The sequence below is a fragment of the Cannabis sativa genome, chromosome 6 (genome assembly GCF_029168945.1).
Source record: "Cannabis sativa cultivar Pink pepper isolate KNU-18-1 chromosome 6, ASM2916894v1, whole genome shotgun sequence".
Classification (NCBI taxonomy): domain Eukaryota; kingdom Viridiplantae; phylum Streptophyta; class Magnoliopsida; order Rosales; family Cannabaceae; genus Cannabis; species Cannabis sativa.
In genome coordinates, this window is record NC_083606.1 from 50,287,806 (window position 1) to 50,307,557 (window position 19,752).

Here is a 19,752-nt window from a genome sequence, read left to right on the forward strand (position 1 = left end):
ATCTGATGATTTTAGTGTTTTTGAGAGAGAAACTTCATCAATCTCAGATCTTTATGAATGGGTTTATTGAAGAGTTTAATAAAAATTTTATCTTAAACGAAATCAACTCAAATCCAATTCTAGAGACTTTCTTTTAGACTAAGGAAACGAAAAAATGTTATATTCTTCTTGTGAAATTACAGAATTGGGGCGTGGATTTTGTTGTTTTAGTAAGGGAATTGGGAGAGATTGTTTGAAGCTTTATCATCTCCCAAAATCTAATATTAATCTTTTCCAAACCAGTGATCATAACACTAGACACTCTTGTAAAAACTGAGAGATTTTTTTTTTTGGCTGGAAGAAGCAAGACCCAATTTCTTTCTGCAGATTTTTATTTTTTTGTTGCTGGAAGAAGCAAGTCTACAATAATTCACACACATGTACCAAGATATTATTAAAAAACAAAAATTACAAATAATCTAATACACTCTAAATATTAATTATTGTTTTTTTTTTTTATATAAATTAATGAGTTGTATTGCACAAACAAACTTACAAGCTAAGAGCACCCAAAGCAAGGGCCTCAATCTATACAATTCTCTGTTTTTTTTTCAATTCACATTTGCTTACAAATGAATTCTATGTTAACTATAGAGCAAAAAACCACTCTTTATCTACACTTGAGAGTTTCTTTGGAAGGAAATTCTGTACCCAAGTCCTTAGACTCCATTTAACCTCTTCAATCATTCGATTGGTGTCTACTTGTGCACCCTGCCATAGGACAGCATTCCTCAGTTTCCAAGCAGTGTACACCATGGCAGCAACCGCAACACTGTATATGGCTTTCCTGAATTTTGAGATTTTTGCCCTCCCAATCCATTTGACAAGCTGCTGTACATTGAAGGTGATAGCTTTCCAACCCAGCCAAGACTTGATCTCTACCAAGCATTGGTTGGTTTTCCTGCATTCAAAGAATAGATGTTGTATGTTCTCATTGCAGTCACCACTTAAATTGCATTTCTCTTGCACCTTGATACCTATTTTGATCAACCGGTCTTTGGTCTTCAGCTTGTTCAGCATCACAAGCCAAAGAATCATACAGTGCTTAGGTGTATTCAATCTTGACCATACCTCTTTTCTCCAATGAGTTTTCGGTTTTGGGGTGCTGAACAGTTTGTATCCTGCGTTGATAGCATATTTATTTCCCTAGAAATCAGCACTAACATTCAAGGAAAGGATCTGGTTTTTGAGAGCAACAAGCCTCTTCCAATACCAACTGGAGTGAATAGAGGCATTGTAACTCCACCAGCTTTGTCCTTTGATGTATACACTATTCACCCACCTTAGCCATAAGCTCTCTTGGTTGTTCGAGATTGCCCAAATGTATTTGGACATGGCAGCCTTGTTCCAAGTTTCAAGCTTTGTGATGCCTAATCCCCCAATAGATTTAGGTTGACATACATTGTCCCAGGCCACAGCACCTGCACCAGAAAACATCGCTTGTCCTTTCCATAAGAAAGCTCTACAGATAGCTTCAATGGAATTCATGATTCTTTTGGGCATGATTATGATTTGACTCCAGTAAGCCTGTATGGTAACCAAAACTTAATTAATAAGGGTTGTTCGCCCAGCAAAAGAGAGGTTCCTTGAACTCCAGGTTCTGATTCTTGATGTCATTTTCTCAACCAGAATCTCACTTTCTTTCCTGGATATCTTATTAGCACAAATTGGAACTCCCAAATATGTGAAAGGGAGCTCATGTCTCTAGAAGCCTGAAAGTTGCAAAATCCTATCCACACAATCTTGCTGCATATTACAACAGTATATAGCAGTTTTAGTGGCATTTGGTTGCAAACCTGATGTTAATGAGAAGAGCTTTAAGGCTTGTAACATGTATAACACACTCTTGAAGTCACCATGACTGAATAATAGAACATCATCTGCAAATAGGAATGTCAGTCGGGCCGGGCCCGGCCCGGCCCGCTACAAACCCGGCCCGGCCCGACATCACTTTAGCCTGGCCCGGCCCGGCCCGACTCCTTCTTTTGGCCTAGCGGGTCAAGCCCGGCCCGAGATAATCGGGCCGGGTTAGGCCCGACCCGGTTTTTTTTTTTTTTTTTTTTTTTTTTTTTAAGAATACTTATTATTTTGTTTTGTTTTATTTGGGTATTTAATTTTGGTGGTTGTTGAGACAATTCATTATAGACACCTTTTTTATATATTATGTTATTTTAGGGAGACAAAATTTGATGAGAAAATAGATAATGCATCAAAGCCCACCATTGATTATTATTATTATTTGCCCTCTTTTTTTTTTTTTATATTCTTTCTAAAAATTATTATTATTATTAGGAAGTAGTTAGTTATAACTATTATACTATTACAATATGACATGCCTTATTAAAAGGGATTTCTTTTTTCTTTGGTTTTGTCTTGTTTTGAGTCATGGGTAATGGGAAAACTATTATATTGTTTGATTATATTTTGCATGCCTGCCATATTTGACCCAAATAAAAATAATTGAGTCTTGTTTTAAGAAATAAGAACAACAATCAATAAGCAAAATTAACCTCACAAGTATGTGAATAAAATATGTATACATCCATTTTTATACAAGTGCAACTCTATAATTGAAAGTTTTAGTATCAAGTGATTAAAGCACATTTTTACTCCATGACCACTACTATAACTATACTCAAACCATTTTGATTATATATATATAAATATATATATATCCCTATATAAGTATTAACTAAGGTTAAATATTAAGTCAAATTCTATATGTATATTTTCTTAAAGGAACAATGGGAAAATGACTCCTGAACTCATGAAACCAACCATAAAATCTACTTGGAGAGTTGTTAAGAATTATAATTATTCATTGCAGACAGAAAATTTAGGTAGAAAATAATCACCCTTGTAAATTAAGACAAATAAGTTCTGTAATTCAAGTCTCGGTACAACATGGCACAATAATACAAAAATATCGCTTTGCTTGACAGTGAAATACACATATATATATGCTGCCATTGAATACCGTATTCAAGTAAAACTCTTGTAAGGATCACAAAAGCTTGTTTCAGATCATTCTTGGGAAGGAAAACGTGTACAGGTCTACTATAGCTGATGAAAGCTTGAAAAGCTTGACCAGACATACCAGTAGTAAGAAAACTTATATATATACCTATATTATATTGAAGAAAAAGCAATACATACCAGTAAGAAAACTTAATCCATTCTCTATGCCGATATAATTGATTATGAATACTTATATATACTTATATATACTTATATATAATTGATTTTTTTTTTAGGGATTTAGGTTTTTTTTTAATATTTGAAACCGGGCCAGGCCGGGCCCGACCCGAAATAATATATACCGGGCCGGGCCGGGCCGGGCCAGAAGCCCGATAAGAGCCCGAATCATTCGGGCCACAGTCGGCCCGTCGGGCCGGGGGCCCGGCCCGGCCCGCGAAAACAGCCCAGATTGACATTCCTATCTGCAAAGGCCAGATGATTTAATTGGAGGCTCGAACATCTGTCATGAAAGTGAAAATCTTCCTTCTCTCCAATCTTCCCCATTAATCTAGAAAAGTATTCCATACCCAGTACAAACAACAGGGGAGACATGGGGTCTCCTTGTCTAAGTCCTTTCCTAGATGCAAAGAAACAATGTAAGGTCCCATTGAACATAAGAGAGAACTTTGGAGTAGACACACAATTCATTATGAGCTGAATAAATGTGCTGGGGAAATTGAGCCCAATTAGAACCTCCTCCAGGAACTCCCACTCAACTGTGTCATAGGCTTTTTGGAGGTCAAGTTTGATCATACAACTTGGCTTATTGGCTTTCCTGCAGTAGTGTCTCACCAAATCTTGGCAAATCATGATATTATGTCCTATGAATCTTCCTTTAGTAAATCCCCCTTGTGAATGGGAAATTATTTCAGGAAGAATATTGCTGATTCTAGAGCTCAAAAGTTTTGTTGCAATCTTATGGATAACATAACAACAAGCAATTGGCCTAAAATCTTTAACAGAGTTAGGACATTTACATTTAGGAACCAGAGTAATGATCGTAGAATTAATCTCTTTAAGAATGTTACCTGATTCCAAAAATGCTATCACTGCACCACTGATATCTTCTCCAATGAGCTCCCAATCATCTTGAAAAAAGTTACTTGAGAACCCATCCGGTCTGGGAGATTTATTTCCAGGTATGCTGAAGGCTGCCTTCTTCACTTCTTCACTAGTAAATCTTTGAGTAAGGCCAATTATCTGCTCCTTTGTTAGAACCAGTCCCCTGGCTATTATTCTAGCATCTACTTTCCTTCTCTGCTCCATTTTTGACCCAAGTAACCCTTTGTAGTAATCCAAGAATGCCACCATGATTAGCTCTGGTTCATGGACTCTGCTACCATCATATCTTTCAATGGAAAGGATACGGTTTTGCCTCTGCCTTTGCTTAATGCAAGCATGGAAGAGAGCCGTGTTACAATCACCTTGCTGAATCCAATTTGCTTTAGAATTCTGCTACAAGAAGGAGGTATTATCACCCTGTATTTTGATCAGTTTATCCCGAGTTTCCTTCTCCTGCAAATGCAAAGCACTGTCCAGGGGATGCATCTGAATCTGGTTTTGTAGCAATTCTAACTCAGCCTTAGCTCTTATAACCGAGGCTTGGAGGTTTGAGAAACCATCCTTAGTGATCTTTTTAAGCCTCATTTTAAACTGTTTCATCTTAGACACTGCTTGGAACATTTTTGAGCCTTCTCCAGGCTGCCCCCACACTTCCCTTAATTCAAATTCATACTTCAGATGTGATTTTCACATCTTGAAGTATTTAAAAGGCTTCTTCCCACTAACCACATTAGGATAAAGAGTCAAAATTCCAGGTGTATGGTCGAATATACCTTCATTGAGAAACACCGCTTCAACAAGATCATACTTATTGATCCATGATTGGTTAGCCATAATTCTATCTATCTTCGAAAAAATTCTATCTTCCCCATGTTGCTTGTTTGACTAAGTAAAGAAATTTCCACTTGCTTTGACATCTTCCACTTGACAAGTATTGACACATTGCAAGAACTTTGTGTCCGGATGAGTTTTAATCCGATGCCCTATTCTCTCCTCTTTGGCAAGAATATCATTAAAATCCCCCATTAACAACCAATTCTCATTTGTTTTCAGCTCACACAAATCCTTCCATAGGACTTTCCTTTCAGCTCTATTGTTTGATGCATAAAACACAGTCAAAAGACTATTAAATCCTTCAGTTGTTCTCAACTTTAAATGCATTAGTTGACTAGTGGATTTAAGGATGTCAACAGTAAATCTATCTGGATTCCAAGCAATGACAATCTTACCACCTGCATGCCATGCTATATTAGATGAAAAATACCAATTTACAAACACATTCAAGTATAAGGCTCCGAGCTTCGGAGCCTTAACTCTTGTTTCAAGGAGACCAACAAAATCAACTTTCTGAGAATTGATAAATTGCTTTATCATTTGTTGCTTATGTTGACTGTTGGCTCCGCAAACATTCTAGCATAGTAGTTTATCCATTAGACAGAGAGGGATCTCCCCCCCTCCTGTCTTGAACAAATCATGAGTCTGCTCTTGTTCTTCAGTTTCAGCAACCATTTCCTCTTCCTCAAGCACCTGGAACGAGTTTTTCACTTCAGTACTATTAGTCTTACCAGAACCAGAACCAGAACCTTTGTTCTCTGCATCATCTCGAATAGCACTACCTTTCTTGCTGTGCACTTTAGTAAATCCTTCCTCATACACCTAAGGTAGCTATCTTTTGTCACTCTTAACAATCCACTGCTGTTTCCCATTACTGTTCTTTTTGCACTCTGTAGCAGCATGCCCAACCCCTGAACAATGTGTACAAGAGATAGGCTTCCATTCATATTTAATCCCTACCGAAGTGTTCAAGCCAAACTCATTCTCAAACTCCAACAAATCTGGCAGCTTCTGATCCATTTGAACTTCAACTAAGATTCTAGGGTAACTCAGTCTCTCTCTTTCTCTAGTTACACTATCCACCATAATCGGGTTCCCAACTTGAGCTACAATCTTGAAGAGTGATTTCTGACCCCAATACTTCAATTCCAATTCCTCCAGCTGCACCCAAATAGGTACCTTTTGAACATCTTCTTTCTTATAGTTTTCATTTGGGTCCCAAGGTTTCATAATCACCGGCCTTCTATTAAAGAATATGTACCCTCCATTTAAGATCTGGTCCCTGTCCTCAAGAGAGTGAAATCGAATGATAAAAATGCCATAAGACAGCATTTTCACTCGATCTACTTTCCCCTGCCAAATCCTGTGCACAAATCCATCCAAAATATGGAGTGGGGGATTCACTCCTAACACATAGCATACTATGGATGGCTTCCGAAAATGAATTTCATCTTCAATATCATCCATTGTAATACTCACTTTGTTCACATTCTGATTAGCATGCTTAAAAGAATTCTCAAGGTTTCGAACTACAGAATTGGACCTCAAAATAGGTGGGATCGAATTCTTACATGCTGCAATTTCACTATTACATTGGTTGTTTGCTTGGATAAAGTCTGCAAAGTCATTACGAACCTCCTCTTGTCTCTTAATCGCAACCAGAGACGATCTTGGTGATAGAGGTTGTAATACATCGTTCAGAGCAAGGTTTTCGTCTCTCGTCGCATCCTCACCAGATAGCTCCAGGGCTTCAATTTCAGCTATCCCTTCCATCGAACCAGCCTGTACCGCCTTAGTTACTTCTTTCCTTCCTTCCTTCTTTGAGAGTTTCATTGCAGATTTAGGTTTTCCATGATTCTTGGATCTTGTTTTTGTTGGGTTTTTATGCCCTAAATAAAACTCATTTCAATATAATCATATTTACATATTAATAAAGATAAGAAATAACATTTTATGTTGCATGGTTCACATGATTTATTTCATGATTATATATACATAATGTATGAATTCTATTTAAGTCCAGAACATATGAATTTGTTAATGATTATAGTGTTGTCAGCACAGTAGAATATAATCTCAATTATATGTTCGAAAGTTTATTCCCTGATTTGTCAGAAACTGGATTTAGACTGACATGGTATAATCAGCGATAGGTATTCTTACACCTTGGATAAGTGTTATGTCCTTTCTAGGGCATTGGCAAAGTTTACCAGTATCGGATGTATGGAGTATACATCGAAAGGGACCGATATTGAACTTTGATTAGATATATTAAAATTTACCGTAATATCTATTCAATTCAATATCACCCGTTGATCCTAGATCAAATGATCTTAATCCTGATATGTTTAGGTTCGATCTCAAGAGTATTATACATGTTCTTTGATTTGTTAGTTAAGCCTACTTTTGGGTCAGGGTGATACGTACATTTTGGGAACATGATAGTATAATTGAGTGGGAGCGCTAACATAAATATGGAGTCTATAACTTCTATAGGAATTTAGAAGTGAAACGATGATATCCTTCGAGCTTGGCTAAACAGAGATAAATGGTGGAGATCTCATTTCACTTTGCTGAAATATCATTTATACAGAGCTAAGTGTTTTAAGGATAAAATACATTGTAGGTGTAACGGTAACTTAGTGCCTATGCAATGTAGATCATCTATTAGAGGGTCATTGATCAAATTAGGATTATAACAATGGATAACTAATGACGTATCTATATCGTGGAACATATAGAGCGTTCTATATGACTGAGAGTGCAATTCCAAGTTCTAAGTGTGGATTCAATAAGGAATTAATAAGTTAGGGAATTTACTTGGTAAATTCGGTTCGACTTATTGGAAAGTCGGAAATATAGGCCCATGGTCCCCATACTAGTTGAGACCATACTGCTTGTAAGACTCAGTTAATTGATTTTGATCAATCAATTATAATTCTAAAGTTAGACTATGTCTAGTTTATGAATTTTCACTAAGCAAGGGCAAAATTGTAAAGAAAAGAGATTCTAGGTTTATTTATTAATTAAAAGACTTTATATGTCTAATTAATAAATATATTAAATGACAATATTATTTAATAATTAATTTTTAGTTATTAAATAATTAGAATTGACATTTAAATGGTTGAATTTGAAAATTGGCGTTTTTGAGAAAATGAGATGCAGAAATGATAAAACAGCAAAATTGCATAAGTGAGGCCCATTATCCAAAGCCCATGGCCTGCCACTCTTATAGGCTTTTATCATTTATTTTTTCATTATTTTAATGCCAAATAATTCTAACTTAAACCTAGGTGGTTACCTATAAATAGATAGTGATGGCTCTCATTCACACTTAACTTTGTCAGATGAAATTTTAGCCTCCTATTCTTTTCTCTATAGCCGAACCACTTTCCCTCTTCTTTTCTTCTTCAATTTTGAAATTCTTGAGTGATAGAGTAGTGTCCACACACATCAAGTGGTATCTCAATCATAGTGTGTAAGACTGTATGAGATTCCAAACAACAAGAAGGAGAATCAGCATCAAAGAAGGGAAAGAGATCCAGGTTCAGATCTTGGTGATGCTCTGCTACAGAAAAGAATCAAGGGCTAGAGATCTGAATGCAAGGAGTCATTATATTCCGCTGCAACCAATGTAAGGTTTCCTTAAACCCTTATGTGTTTATTTCATTGTTTTAGAATTCATATTAGGATGTTAATGAAACATACATGGTAGTAAATCTAGATCCTGGTAAAATATTTCCAACAACTGGTATCAGAGCCATGGTAATGATTTACTTTCATGAAATATGAATTAAAACGATGTTATGTGTTGATTTGGATGGTTTCATGTGGTTTATGTGCTTATTTGATGATTTTTTCGAAATCGCAATATATGTTACCGAAATATTTTTTATTTCGATCTGGAATTATTTTTTCTGGAAAGTAGACAAAAGAATAATAAATTTAGGCTTTTACAGAACCTAATTTGGATTTTTTTTATGAATTAGTTATGATTTTTTGAAGTTGAACGAAAATATTTGAAATCGGGTTGCACACACGCGCGCGCACCAAGGGAATTCTCGGCATTTCCACGCTGTTTCAGACAACTTGACTGAGGAAACTCGGACACGGGCTGTCTGAAGACGCGTCCCGCCGAGCTCCCTCGGTCAAGAAGGCTGCATGCAGCCTCATTGCTCGGTCGTCCCCTTGATTCCGCGCGCGCAGGGGTATGCAATGCATACCCCTATGCACCAAACTTGTTTTCTTCATAACTTTTGATTCAAAAATCGTTTTTCATTGAAACAAAAGCCAATTTTTGGTAGAATTTTGTGTAGAATCTAAATTTTCAATTAAAAATCTAATTGTCAGAATAAAATTAATTTTTATTAATTTTTTAATTAATTAAAATTAGTTTCTGATATTAGTAGGCTTTGAATTTTGAAAATTTGATTTCTTACAAAGGAGCCTTATGGTTAATTTTGAAATTTTAGATTATTTTATTTATTTTAATTATAAGATCAAATATTATTTTTTATTAAATTTGAATGATCTTACTTTGATATTAAAATATTATCTTTTAAAATAATCTTGTTCAAATTTCAAAAGTTTGCTAACCATATCACATTTTTTTTTTCAAATTTGTTTTTTTTTGAAATATATTTTATTAATTAAAATTATAAGATTAGGAATATGTTAGGTTTAACATTTTATCTTATTAGACTTTTTTTTTTATTAAAATTATATTTTGGCAAAAATAACATGAAGATTTGAAAAATTGGTTAGTTTAGTTTGATTAGATATTTTACGGTTTCAAACCATAAATTTTTCAAACTTATTATTATTATTTTTTAAAAAATATTCTAACCATATAAAATATCTTATTTTTTCAATTAGTTTATTTATGTAATATTTAAATTTATTAAATTATAAGACTTAGAATATAATAATGAAATATCTAAATTTAAAATTCAAGATATTTTATTATATTATCTTATTAGAAATTTTAAATAAATTTAAATTTTGAATAAACTTGATATCTGAAAAATTGGTTAAATATTTTTGATTTTTTGTTAAAATTTAAGAAATTTAGTAGTTTGTTGAATTTTGAATTTTTTTCAAATTTCTCTAACAAACTAAATTTGAATTCTAGTTAAGATATTTATTTTAAAATTTAAATTTTTTTCAAATTTTAAAATTGAGATATTTTAGCTAACTTTCCAGATATTCCAGATCAGTTACTTGTTATGGTTTGTATTGTTTGATTATATTATTATGCATTCAATTTTTTTTTTCAAACCTATTATTTATTTGATCTAAATTGCTATGACTAACTTGTTGACAGATCCAATGATCTAATTTTAATTATTGTCCAATTGTCAATAGATCTTATAAATAATTTGTAACAGGTAATTTTTGCTATTTCTTTCATCTGTGTAAACCTAGTAACATGATAGGGCCCATCCAAATCATTTGACCTGTGTGAGCCTATATGTTTGCTATTGGGCTTAGATGCATATAGGAAGCCCATTTAAGTTTTACTAAGTAAATGGACTAGGTTGTTAAAATAAATTTTGACATAAGTAAATTTATTTAGGCCCAATTAGATTTGGGCTTATTCAATGAATAACAATTGTTTATTTAAAGGTTAAATTCCTCTCTTTTGGGCCTTGTGTGAGAGTTGGGGGCCAATAGAAGTGGGTACGACATACTGAACCCAACTCCCCCTCACATGAACTACCCCAATTGTGAAGACCCATTTGCCTTATTTAAATAATTGTATTAGGTTAATTATATTAGTCTAACATAATTAAAATTGAATTAGCAACATAATTAACTTTTAAAATATATGAAATTTATTTTTCATTTAATATTTTAAAGTTAATTTTAGAAAAACACTTAGTTAATGATATATATTCTAGATAGTTATTTCTAGTACTAATTATATTTTCTAATATTTAATGAGAAAAATATCATAGATTGTGAAATTAATTGTTTAATAATTAATTTTGGTACAATCTAAGTTAAGCATATTTTTCCTAGTATTAAATTAGAATTAATAATTAAGTCTTCTCTATACTTAATTAATTATTTCTTGAATTTAATACATTTAATTAAATTGAAAATTAAAATATTTAAGTTGATTTTCATCATGATACTTAAATATTATTATTTTTCATGTTATTTAATTAAAATTGAAAAATTATTTTAAGTTTGAAATCTTATTTCAGAATAACTTAAATTTGAATAATTTCCAAAATATATTTTATTTTATTTTATTAATCTTTTTCCCACAATTTTGAAATTGCATTTCTTAAATGTAGAAATTTCGAATTTTATTTGAAAAATAGATTAAAGTTGAAAATTATTTATTTTAATTTTGGACCAACTTAAATCAATGATTTTTTCATTTAATGATTAATTAAATAAATGAAGAAAAATATATATAATTAGAAATTAAATTAATTAGTCAATGAAAGTCTAGATAGTTATTATCTGTTATACTTGAAGTATTTTTCTAGTTATATTTACTTAAATAGAAAATTAATATTTAAGTTGATTTTTATCATGATACTTAAATATTTGAAATTTTTCTTTAATATTTAATTAAATAGGAAATTTTTTTTTTGTTGTAAATTAATTTTATTAATTAATTTTGGCCAACATAAAATGAGAATAATTTTTTCCAGGATTTATTTTTATTTTATTTTAATAAGCAATTTCAAAAATTGTATTCTTAAATACTTCAATTTTTCGAAATGCAATATATATTTATAGAAAATAAATTTGAGTTGTAAATTAATTTAAATTAATTTTGAAACAACTTAAATTGAATAATTTTCTAAATATTTATTTGAAATTATTACTAAGATGGAAATAATTCATGTTATTTTCATATCCATCTAAGTATAATTTATAAATATTAAATTAAAATTTATATTTAGAATTTTTCATTCTAAATTGGAAATTTTAATTAAATAAATATATATTTAAAATAAATTGATTAAAATAAATATTAGAAGAAAATACACTTTAAATAATGAGCTTTACTATTAGGACATTCAATCTCCATTGTTGGTCTTACAATAGTTAAATGTTTTCAATATAACCTCGAGACGCTATACTTCGTCCCCCTTATGGATGGTTATTCGTTGAACGCATTTAACACCGTATGATCTCATTTGATAAGTGTTTTGTAAGTTTTCGTCTCTATTAGACTCTCCCCTACGGTGACTACTTAAAGATAAACTTATAAAACATGAAACAATGGTGGAAGCTCATGTAATGAGAATAACCTTGACTCTCGCCTACCGGGACAACGTTGGATTCTTATTTTGATCGAATTAAAGGTTGCTAGAATGGTTTGCATTTTAGATGAGCTTACAACTCTATTCAATGAATGATACTTTGACTCTCGCCTACCGAGACACAGTATCAATTTGTTGGAAACCTTAGAAATTATTTAGGATTGTATGTTTTAGTATTTTCACTTGTCTTTCCTACTTGCTATGTGTTTAATAATTTCTGAATTGTGTATGAATTTATATTGAACCAAGTTACTTTCTCTTATAAAGTTGTAGTTTAATTTCGAATCTTCATTGTTGGTCTCACTTGGTTTGTTGTTCTAATGGGACAAATCCCTAATGGATTGTCATCATTAGACAAACATAACAGTGTTAGATCTCAAAAGATAAATATTGTAAATGCAACATCTAATTGTTCATCAATTGATGACACCTTAGACTAGTATTTACAATATGAAACAAGAAGATTATATAAATAAGATTACTTTGACTCTCGCTAATCGAAGCATAGTTGGATTCTTATTTAAATACGAAATTATCCTAATTCCTCTTAGCTTATTCATGTCGAATTAGCTCAATAACATATCATTGGATGAATGGTCTATAAATCATTACATGTCATTCCATATTTTCTCTTAAGAAATTAAAATGACACATATGATTATATTCCCGAAATTCTATCCTAAAATGATATAAATCCTCAATCTTACAAATCTCCTACTTGTATGGCAAATCAGACTTAGAGTTAAATTAGTAGTGGTGGTCCAAGAAACAATTACTCATTATATTTGGTATAAATTTAAGTCTTTGACTTTAATTTTAGATTCCAAACAGAAATTTCTTATATTTCTATTTCCAGAATACAATACAGTTACACTTTCACAAGTGTTTAATATCCATCTTCTATTAATGGATTCAAAAACTGTATGTTAAAGTATGGATATGAGTTTAATATTCTGTGACCAGAATCCACTTGGACTATTCTAAGAACTCTTTAATGTAACTATACCCAAGTCATCGAAAGAAACCACATTTGTTTAATTCTATGGCATTTATATCTTGTTCATAGTGTTTTTGACAAGATCAATCTCTGCAAAGAGTTAATATGCCTATATCTACTGAAAGTAAGTTCATCTCATTCGCAGATGGATGTACATTCAGGTGTGGATATGAGTTTATCGTTATATTCTTAAAACGATCACTCTAGATTTTACCTTATGCAAAAGAAATTTGAAATGTTTGAAAAATTTCATGAATTTCTAGCAATGGTGAAAAACCATTAAGGTCAGTGGTTAAAGATCTTGCGAACTGAAAGGGGTGGAGAAATAGTTAGTCGATATGCAGTTCAAAGATCATTAAATTGATTTTTGAATTATATCCAAACTTACCTCCCCAGAAATTCAATTTGCATATTGATGATTAGTTACTAGTCGTTGCCTAAATTCTTCTATGGTAATACAATTTCAGAATGATGCAATGGTTAGGTACTTAGTGTAAACCATTACTAGATTCATGGATGACCTAATCGAAATCTTAAGAAAAGCTAGAACTGTTAACCATGGTTTGCATGTTTGTTAGCTATTCTAAGTGATTAGGGGTGGACCATCCCATAGTCATTAGATAAGAAAGTGTTTGTTTAAACAAATACTACTTTTCTAAGAAAATGACTAAGTCTGAAAATAAAGTAGCAAATAAATGAGATATTTTATTTTCTTGATTCCAAAAGTGTTCTATCATCTTATTCTACACATGATGATCTCACTGCCTCTATTGTCTTGACACAACCGAAGAGGTCAATACCATTTAGTTTTCTTAGACACAATTCACGGTACCTTATCGTAGTGGGAGAGTTTCTAGGAACTCACCTTCTTATGACTTGGAAGACACTAGTGATTAAAATCCATTATGAGTTTAAACAAGTAATGGATTGTCAAGATGAGAAACTAAGAAGAAAAGCCGTTAGAACTATGGTTTGATCCATTCACATGGAATAACCTAAAGTTTTCTATTACAAGGACAAGAAAGGAAATTTTCGTGTATAAGTCTATTCAATGGACTTAACAAAACTTCCTGTTCCTAGTATTATAGGTTTGAGTTTAGCTAAACCTATGGCTTGTGGTATACCTGGTAATTACTTACTCTAATGCAAGCAACTTACTTTAGTAAGATGCTGAAGCATTTTCTTTCTAATGGCAATCTATAGAAGCTTCTCGACTTCTAGGCATAGATTTTATTTATCTAAGGAAAAGTCTCAACTATTCCAGAAAAGATAAAGCCATGAAAGAATTTCTTAAATCAACAGTAAGAGGTCTCAGATATGCTTTAGTATGCCTTAGACCAGACACCTGCTGTTGAGTGGGAGTAATGAGTAGGTATCAGATTAATCCAGGAGAGGAACATTGGAATACAATCAAGTAAATCTTAAGATTAAGAAGATGAACTATATGTTAGTCGATAACGGTGTGTTTAAAACTCTTAGACTACACCACATCAGATTTTGAGACTTGCCTTTGTGCTAGAAAGTCTTCTGATAAGATGGTGATTACTCTGGGGGTGGAGTAGTGATTTTGGAGAAGTGTAAAAACCTATCTGAAGTCTCTTGGTCTACCAGAGAGAGACTGAATGTTAAAGATGCAGGAAAGATACTTATTCAGTCTAAGGAAAGTTCTATACATTTGTGGCACCGTTCCAACTTGTCTTAACTACTAGTGTTACTTCCTGAATAACCAAAAAGTAGTTGCCAAAAGTATAGAATCCAGTATCCCAAGAGAGTAGACATATAGAGAGGAATTTCACAATATCAAGGATTTTGTGATTAAGGAAGAGTAATGGTGAAGAAAAGGTTGTGGTTAATTCAACCTGTCAGATCCTATTACGAGGAGTATACTACTACTACACTTGATTTGTATATCAAGGTGTTGAGATTATTTGAAATGCACATTTTGTTTTATATTAGTGCAAGTGGGAGTTTGTTGGGTTTTATGCCCTAAATAAAACTCATTTCAATATAATCAGATTTACTTATTAATAAAGATCAGAAAGAACAGTTTATGTTGCATGGTTCACATGATTTATTTCATGATTATATATACATAATGTATGAATTCTAAGTCCAGAACATATGAATTTGTTAATGATTATAGTGTTGTCAGCACAGTGGAATATAATCTTAATTATATGTTCGAAAGTTTATTCCCTGATTTGTCAGAACACTGGATTTAGACTGACATGGTATAATCAGGGATAGGTATTCGTACACCTTGGATAAGTGTTATGTCCTTTTTCAGGGCATTGGCAAAGTTTACCAGTATCGGATGTATGGAGTATACATCAGAAGGGACCAATATTGAACTTTGATTAGATATATTAAAATTTACCGTAATATCTATTCAATTCAATATCACCCATTGATCCTAGATCAAATGATCTTAATCCTGATATGTTTAGGTTCGATCTCAAGAGTATTATACATGTTCTTTGATTTGTTAGTTAAGCCTACTTTTGGGTCAGGGTGATACGTACATTTTGGGAACATGATAGTATAATTGAGTGGGAGCGCTAACATAAATATGGAGTCTATAACTTCTATAGGAATTTAGAAGTGAAACTATGATATCCTTCGAGCATGGCTAAACAGAGATAAATGGTGGAGATCTCATTTCACTTCGCTGAAATATCATTTATACGGAGCTAAGTGTTTTAAGGATAAAATACATTGAAGGTGTGTAACTTAGTGCCTATTCAATGTAGATCATCTATTAGAGGGTCATTGATCAAATTAGGATTATAACAATGGATAACTAATGACGTATCTATATCGTGGAACATATAGAGCGTTCTATATGACTGAGAGTGCAATTCCAAGTTCTAAGTGTGGATTCAATAAGGAATTAATAAGTTAGGGTATTTACTTGGTAAATTCGGTTCGACTTATTGGAAGCTCAGAAATATAGGCCCATGGTCCCCATACTAGTTGAGACCATACTGCTTGTAAGACTCAGTTAATTGATTTTGATCAATCAATTATAATTCTAAAGTTAGACTATGTTTAGTTTATGAATTTTCACTAAGCAAGGGCGAAATTGTAAAGAAAAGAGATTCTACGTTTATTTATTAATTAAGAGACTTTATATGTCTAATTAATAAATATATTAAATGACAATATTATTTAATAATTAATTTTTAGTTATTAAATAATTAGAATTGGCATTTAAATGGTTGAATTTGAAAATTGGCATTTTTGAGAAAATGAGATGCAGAAATAATAAAACAGCAAAATTGCATAAGTGAGGCCCATTATCCAAAGCCTATGGCCGGCCACTCTTATAGGCTTTTATCATTTATTTTTTCATTATTTTAACACCAAATAATTCTAACTTAAACCTAGGTGGCTACCTATAAATAGATAGTGATGGCTCTCATTCACACTTAACTTTGTCAGATGAAATTTGAGCCTCCTATTCTTTTCTCTATAGCTGAACCACTTTCCCTCTTCTTTTCTTCTTCAATTTTGAAATCCTTGAGTGATAGAGTAGTTCCCACACACATCAAGTGGTATCTCAATCATAGTGTGTAAGACTGTAGGAGATTCCAAACAACAAGAAGGAGAATCAGCATCAAAGGAAGGAGAGAAAGAGATCCAGGTTCAGATCTTGGTGATGCTCTGCTACAGAAAGGAATCAAGGGCTAGAGATCTGAACGGAAGGAGTCATTATATTCCGCTGCAACCAATGTAAGGTTTCCTTAAACCCTTATGTGTTTATTTCATTGTTTTAGAATTCATATTAGAATGTTAATGAAACATACGTGGTAGTAAATCTAGATCCTGGTAAAATATTTCCAACAGTTTTAGCCATGGCGTCAGCTGAACCAGCTGCAAGAGCAAAAACTGTGAAAAACCCGATTAGCCTTTACAAAATTTAAGTCTTAAAATTTTATGGTTAGAAACTCTAAAATTTCTATTCAAACCTAAACTAATATTAATTATTGTTATATACTCATTTATTTATCACCTTTAGAGTTTTAATGTATGGCTATAAAAATATCCCTATCATAGAGACAAAACTCATGTACCTATTATATAGACATATCCAAAATACATATATATGTGAATAGTAAATAGTATTATAGTAAAATATTTATAAGTTTGAAAGAAATAAAATCTGTGAATTCAATAAATAATACACATTATATAATGTACATTAATTTAAAATACAAGTATTAGAAATAAGTTACTTACAATAATTAGTGTAACAAAAAAGTAATAAAATAACAAAATACAAACAGAGAACGAATGAAAACTAAAAAGACGTAAACAGACCAGTACTGTTGTATGTAGAAAAAAAAATACACTACGTAAATACTTATAAGAACATGCAAAATAAACATCAATCTAGAATCTGGTATTTTACATGCCTCATGATAAATCTTATTATTTGCAAATATCTCAAAAGTTAGTTTCCTAAATCACTCAGTATTTTTAACTATTTGTCGAAAATATATTTCAGATATAGACTCAATTATGTGTGTGATTTATGAAGAGCAATAGAAAGAGGGGACAAAATATGAAGACTATATAATGACTTGACTACATGTTGAAATTAGTAAAAAATGAGATTAGATGTACCACTCCAATAAAAATGCATTACCATGCCCGGGGTCACCACCAATAAAAATAATAAGTGACAATTCATTGTTGTTCTACTTTAATTGAGTCTTCACTTTGCTTAACAAACACCTGACAATGAACAAATATTCAGAAACTAGTTTAACAGATAATAAACCAGCCATCATATGAGGATATCTAGTTTCATAAAAAAGTACTCTAAACATACATAAAAAACAAATAACGAAATTGATTTCTTTAAAAAATCAATGCATATAACACTAAGGCTAATTAGGATTTTTACCCCCCGAATTTTGACATGTACTAAATCATGCCCCTGAACTTTGAAGACCGTTAAAAATTCCCCCTAAACTATTGATATTGTTTGATTTAAGGATTTTTGTCTAATTTTAGTAAGAAAAGTCTAACATAGATAAAAGTTCAGGGGCATGATTTGGCAAATGTCTAAGTTTGAGGGGCATAATTTAGTAGATATCAAAGTCCAGGGAGCATGACTTAGTATAAAATCGAATGAAATTGGACAAAAGTCCTTAAATATATCAATCTCAATAGTTCAGGGAGAATTTTTAATAGCCAGAAAAGTTGAGGGGCATGATTTGGTACATGTCAAAGTTTAGGAGGTAAAAATCTTAACTAGCCTATATTTACCAGAAATCATTTTTTGATACCTTCTTACTCTTCTTCTTCCTAGCAAGCTTATTATTCTCAATAATTATTTGATCAACTTTACTTCCAGCATTATCAACCTTAAAAAATATAACAACCAATTATTAAAATGTACAAACCGAAAATGAAAGCAAGTTTAATAACACATTAAACCTGAAAATTAACAAAGTAAATACTTATATGTTAACAAACTATACATATATAGAATACAAAAATGACAACAAGATAATAAAGAGAACATTTATCCAAGTTAATAAAACACCAAACAAAATATATTTCAACAAAATGACAAGCCTTAGAAACGAGTTTTTAATAATTTTAATGTATCTCAGTTTTAGAATTATCAATACCACCAATATCTATGTTGCTTCCAGACTTAGATTTATTTTCTTCTTCAACTCTACTAACCTTAAAAAATATATAAAAACTAATTTCGTCAAAAACCATTAACATAAGTGAACAAGCATGAAAGTAAAATCCTATTACTAAATAACAATTGAACTTTATAACAAATTGAAAAAAATATCATCCAAAAATCAGTCTCATAACAAAATACTCTAAACAACATTCAACCCAAGGATGAGCTGTTGGGTTTTGTGCCCTAAATAAAACCCATTACAATATAATCAGATTTACTAATTATTAAAAGATCAGAAATCACTTTTATGTTGCATGGATCACATGATTTATTTCATGATTATGTTTAATGTATAAATTCTATTAAGTCCAAAACATATGTATTTGTTCATGATTATAGTGTTGTTAGCACAGTGAAATATAATCATGATTATATGTTCGAAAGTTTAATTCCCTGATTTGTGAGTTCACTGGATTTAGACTGGCATGATAATCAGCGATAGGTATGCTTACACCTTGGATAAGTGTTATGTCCTTTCCAGGGTATTGGTAAAGTTTACTAGTATCGGATGTATGGAGTATACATTGGAAGAGACTGATATTGATCTTAAATAAGATATCCTAAACTTACCGTTATATCTTTCTAAGTCAATATCAATGGTTGATCTTAGGTCTATGGATCTTAATTCTGACATGGTTAGGTTCAATCTCAAGAGTGTTATTTGTGTTCTTTGATTTGTTAGTTAAGCCTACTTTTTAGTCTAGGTGATACGTACATTTTGGGAACATGATAGTACAATTGAGTGGGAGCGCTGATCATAGATATGGAATTTATAGCTTCTATAGGTATTTAGAAGTGAAACG

At 31.8% G+C, this 19,752-nt stretch overlaps 1 protein-coding gene across 1 annotated transcript; it reads right to left on the reverse strand.

Annotated features, from left to right (window-relative positions):
* Nucleotides 1–627: 627 nt before the first annotated feature.
* Nucleotides 628–4,953, reverse strand: LOC133039284 (uncharacterized). The gene is made up of 8 exons (XM_061118144.1): nt 4,846–4,953; nt 3,516–4,509; nt 3,017–3,163; nt 1,836–1,884; nt 1,677–1,785; nt 1,322–1,566; nt 1,111–1,185; nt 628–940 (listed from the first exon to the last, which is right to left on the reverse strand). The coding sequence occupies exons 1-8, from the start codon at nt 4,951–4,953 to the stop codon at nt 628–630; spliced, it is 2,040 nt and encodes a 679-aa protein (XP_060974127.1).
* Between the last annotated feature and the right edge of the window lie 14,799 nt (nt 4,954–19,752).